General features: G+C 58.0%; 1 protein-coding gene across 1 annotated transcript in view; it reads right to left on the bottom strand.

The window, feature by feature from the left end:
• Nucleotides 1-837: 837 nt before the first annotated feature.
• Nucleotides 838-3,797, bottom strand: part of RASGRP2 (RAS guanyl releasing protein 2) — an 11,898-nt gene continuing 8,938 nt past the window's right edge. The window contains exons 11-15 of the mRNA XM_006771601.2: nucleotides 2,941-3,082; nucleotides 2,635-2,671; nucleotides 2,136-2,312; nucleotides 1,208-1,271; nucleotides 838-1,049 (exon numbers count right to left, since the gene is read on the bottom strand). Of these exons, the coding sequence (XP_006771664.1) occupies nucleotides 1,213-1,271; nucleotides 2,136-2,312; nucleotides 2,635-2,671; nucleotides 2,941-3,082 (415 nt within the window). The 3' untranslated portion in view covers nucleotides 838-1,049; nucleotides 1,208-1,212. The remainder of the gene's footprint in view (nucleotides 1,050-1,207; nucleotides 1,272-2,135; nucleotides 2,313-2,634; nucleotides 2,672-2,940; nucleotides 3,083-3,797) is intronic.

Below are 3,797 nucleotides of genomic sequence, written 5' to 3'. Positions count from 1 at the left end.
CTTAGGCCTCCACCCCCAGGACTCCCCACAGCCGCTGTAGGGCACACCCAGCTTGTGGGGGTTGGAAAGTAGCGCCCACTCCCAGGGCTGCTGTCTGGACAATCCTGACCCCAGGGGCAGCCTGGCCCAGTTCCAAACCCTTTAGAAGACCCCCGTTCACCCTCCTGACCTAGCCCAGCCTTAGAACCGGCCTTGGCCTTCCTCGGGTAGCACTGACCCCCCAAAACCTCTGTGCTGCAACCTCAGGAGGGAGGAGCTGGGTTGGGAGAGGCCACAGGCGGCTGAGAGCAGGATCAATATGCATTTCCTCTGGAAGTCACTGTCCTTCCGGCCGGCCGGCAGCAGCACCAGGCCTGCAGGCTGCAAGCCCAAGTGCAGCTCCCCTTCCCGCAGGCAGGAAAGCTGCCCAGGCCCCACCACCACCCCCTCTAGCTGACGCTCAGGGCAGCCCTTCCCCTCCCAGGATTCTCTGCAGTGAGCTCCCCATGGCTGGAAGAATTCAAACAGGAGCTGAAAGGCCACCTGTCAAGCAAGGGAATTTGGACTGTGGGCTGAAGGCTATGGTCACCCCAAACCACTGGCCCAGCAAGTCTGGGTACAAAGAAGCGCTAGTTTCAAGTTTTAGGCTCCTGAGATTCTGGACTCCTCGAGATTTCAGAGCCTCTCCAAGATGCTTACATTCCAAGGTTTTCTGGTCCTAAGGTTCTGCCCCCCAGGATTCTAGTCCCCCCAAGATTCCAGACACATGAGACCTCAGATCTCCCAAGATTCTCTGGCTACAGAGTGACCACTCCCACATTCTAGTCCCGCCCCCCTCCAGGAGTCCTGGCTCTGATGGGTTCATGACACGGGCCTTTTTATTCCTGGAAAATACAAATATTCACAAGAGTCTGTACAACCTTAGGGACACCAGCCCCGGCCCTGCCCTCAGCCACATGCCACCCTCATGCCCCACCCCCCAGCCCCAGCCTGCTGCCCCAGCACCCGGCCCCCTGCTCTGCTCCAGGTCTTTGCTCCAAGGCAGACATGAGTGCTGGATCCAGTCACAGCTGGGAAGAGAAAAACAGGGGTGGTGAGGAAGAGCCTTCCCCCAAAAGTAGGGGTCCCCCTGGCCCAGGCCATCGGACAGAGCGCCCTATCCCTGACCCCACCCCCCACCCCCGGCCCCCAGTGTGGAGGCTCTGGCCAAAGCTGTGGGAGGACTCACCATCATTACAAGTGGATGTCAAACACTCCGTCCTCCACCGTCTGCACCTCCTCTTCTCGGATCTCTGCAAAGGGGTGGGGGGTGGAGTGTTCATCACAGGATCTACTCCTGGGTCCCAGTGCCTTCAGCAGCCCTTCCCCCACTCACAGGAGGCACCCAGCCCCATCCCGGAAGCAGACCCATCCACCCAAAACCAATTCACTGAATGACCAAACGGCCCAATTTTTGAGGCTCTTCTAAGTTTTCACTTCGCCGCACTTTTTCGCAGCCGCAGATCTGTCAGTGCAGTTTGCTTAAATGCCAACTTTGTGTGTTGCACATTCTAGACACCAGCACTTCTGGAGGGTTCCATGGAAATGGTTTTATCTTTTCTATGTTTGAGGACTTATGCGGATCCGAAAGGCGGTGGTCAACGGCCTTAGACCCCAGTTTAACACAGTTGTTCAGACTGCTCTCGGCAAAATAATCCTTTGAGTAATTATCATTCAGCAAACTGACCTAAAGCCACCAGGGACCCCCTCCCCCCTGAGAGCTGCAGGTGATTTTCAGGGTATGGGGCTTCGAATTCTCAAAATGCGTCCCGAGCAGCCAAACAAGGAAATGCAGGTAAATGGCTCACATAACTCCCTCTCCAACCCATTGTCAATCCCCCTAACAAAATAAGAGTGTGATTGGGATCTTGAAGCCTCTTTCACTTTTACTCTTCTTTATATATTGAAGTCTCTCTCCTCCTCAGCCTCAGAGGGTCAAGGGTTCCTTGGCTCCCTTCTGGCACCCTTACCAGACTAGCCCTCTCCATCACCCTACCAAAATAAGATAATTATACAAACTCTGAAATGGTTTCCATCCTGGGTGAATTAAGACTTGGCCACAATGGCCCTGCCTTCCTCCCTCCACCGGCCCGATACGGAAGGAGACCGTGTCTTACCTGGAGGCCGGGAGCCGCGCCGGCCCGGGCGGGGCAGGGAGAAGCTGAAGGTGCGATGGTGGGTGTGTGTGGGGGAGGGGGAGGAGGCACACCCCTCCAGACTCATGCTCTGCGCCCTGCGCCGGCATTCCACTGACAGGCGGTCCTTGCACTGCTTGTGACAGTTCACACCACAGGCTGGGGGAGGCAGATGGGTTGCCCAGCCGGGGCCATTGGTCAGAACACCCTCCCTCCCTTCTTCCTCTAGGCCTGCACCTCTCCCCAGGTTCCTTTGCTCCTGAGCAGCTGCCCCACCAAAACAAAAGTCTCCTTCCAACGCGCTCTCTTGACCCTACTTGCCATTCTCTGCCCTCTCCAAAAACCCTTCACATATAATGTGAAGTCCCTGGCTCCAAGGGACTTCACTCCGTTCCAGTTGCCCCACCAAAATAAGAGTCCCCAGGCAGAGAGTAACTCTTCCCCCAAAAAGCAGCCCAGTAGCCCCGCCATGCCATCTCACCTCGGCATTTGAGGCCCTGCTTGTAGATGCCCAGGATCTGAAACAGAGGAGAAGGGCCGTGCTGGGGAGAGGTATTTGGTGATGACTCTACTTCCTTCTCAAGGGCAGGGCCTGGGCCTGAGCCTCCCTGGGCCCTTAAGGGTTAGATGCAGAATAGCAAGAGGAGAGGCAGGGGACACGAAGAAGGCTGGCTGCCTGGGCTGAGAGCTGAGAGGGCTCTGGCAGGGGCGGGGCCAGAAGGGAGGACCGGGCGGGGCGTGGGTGGGTGATGGCGAGCTGGAGGGTGTGGCTTGGGCGGGGGCTCACCAGGGCCTTGCAGTGGCGGCAGGCAACGGGGCGCAGGGAGTTGCTCTCTTGGAAGTTGTGCACGAAGCCCATGCGGCCGCCCAGCACGGAGCTGGAGCGGAGGAAGTAGGAGATCATCTCCTCCCGGCTGATGCAGCCATCCCTGTCGGGGGAGGGAGCACCTCCGTTGGAGCCGCCCCAGACCACCCACCCACTGGGAAAAGCCCTCCCAAACACCAGGTCCTCACCGACTCCTGGTTTGGAGCCCCGGTGCAGGGAAGAGAAAGAACACGGGCCTGGCGCCAGGCAGTTGTAGCGGCTGCTACTAACCAGCGGTGTGGCCTCGGGCCTGTCACTTCTGGGTCCCACCCCCTGTCCCCCCAGAAAACAGGGATTGTCGTCCCGCCCTGCCCACTGCACAGAGCCGGTGTGCAAACGCCAAGGGCTGTGCTCGCTCCCTGCTTCAGCCCCTGCTTCCACCCTGAGCTCTGACCAGCACCAGCTCAGAGCCCCGAGGATTAAAGAGGTCTCTGGGGCCTTAACCGGTTTGGCTCAGTGGATAGAGCGTCGGCCTGCGGACTCAAGGATCCCACGTTGATTCCGGTCAAGGGCATGTACCTGGGTTGTGGGCACATCCCCAGTAGGGGGCGTGCAGGAGGCAGCTGATTGATGTTTCTCGCTCATCGATGTTTCTGACTCTCTATCCCTCTCCCTTCCTCTCTGTAAAAAATCAATAAAATGTTTGTTTGTTTGTTTGTTTGTTTTAAAAAAGAGGTCTCTGGGAGTTCTGGGGCCAGGAGCTCCCATAACCCTGCGGGAAAGACCCCTGTGGCCAGTGGTCCCCCTTCTCCAGGGCTGCCCGCAGAATCTTTCTCAGC

Source organism: Myotis davidii, unplaced genomic scaffold (assembly GCF_000327345.1).
Source record: "Myotis davidii unplaced genomic scaffold, ASM32734v1 scaffold425, whole genome shotgun sequence".
Classification (NCBI taxonomy): Eukaryota; Metazoa; Chordata; class Mammalia; order Chiroptera; family Vespertilionidae; genus Myotis; species Myotis davidii.
The sequence above is the reverse complement of the archived record's forward strand: the minus strand, read 5'-3'. Positions and strand labels throughout refer to the sequence as shown.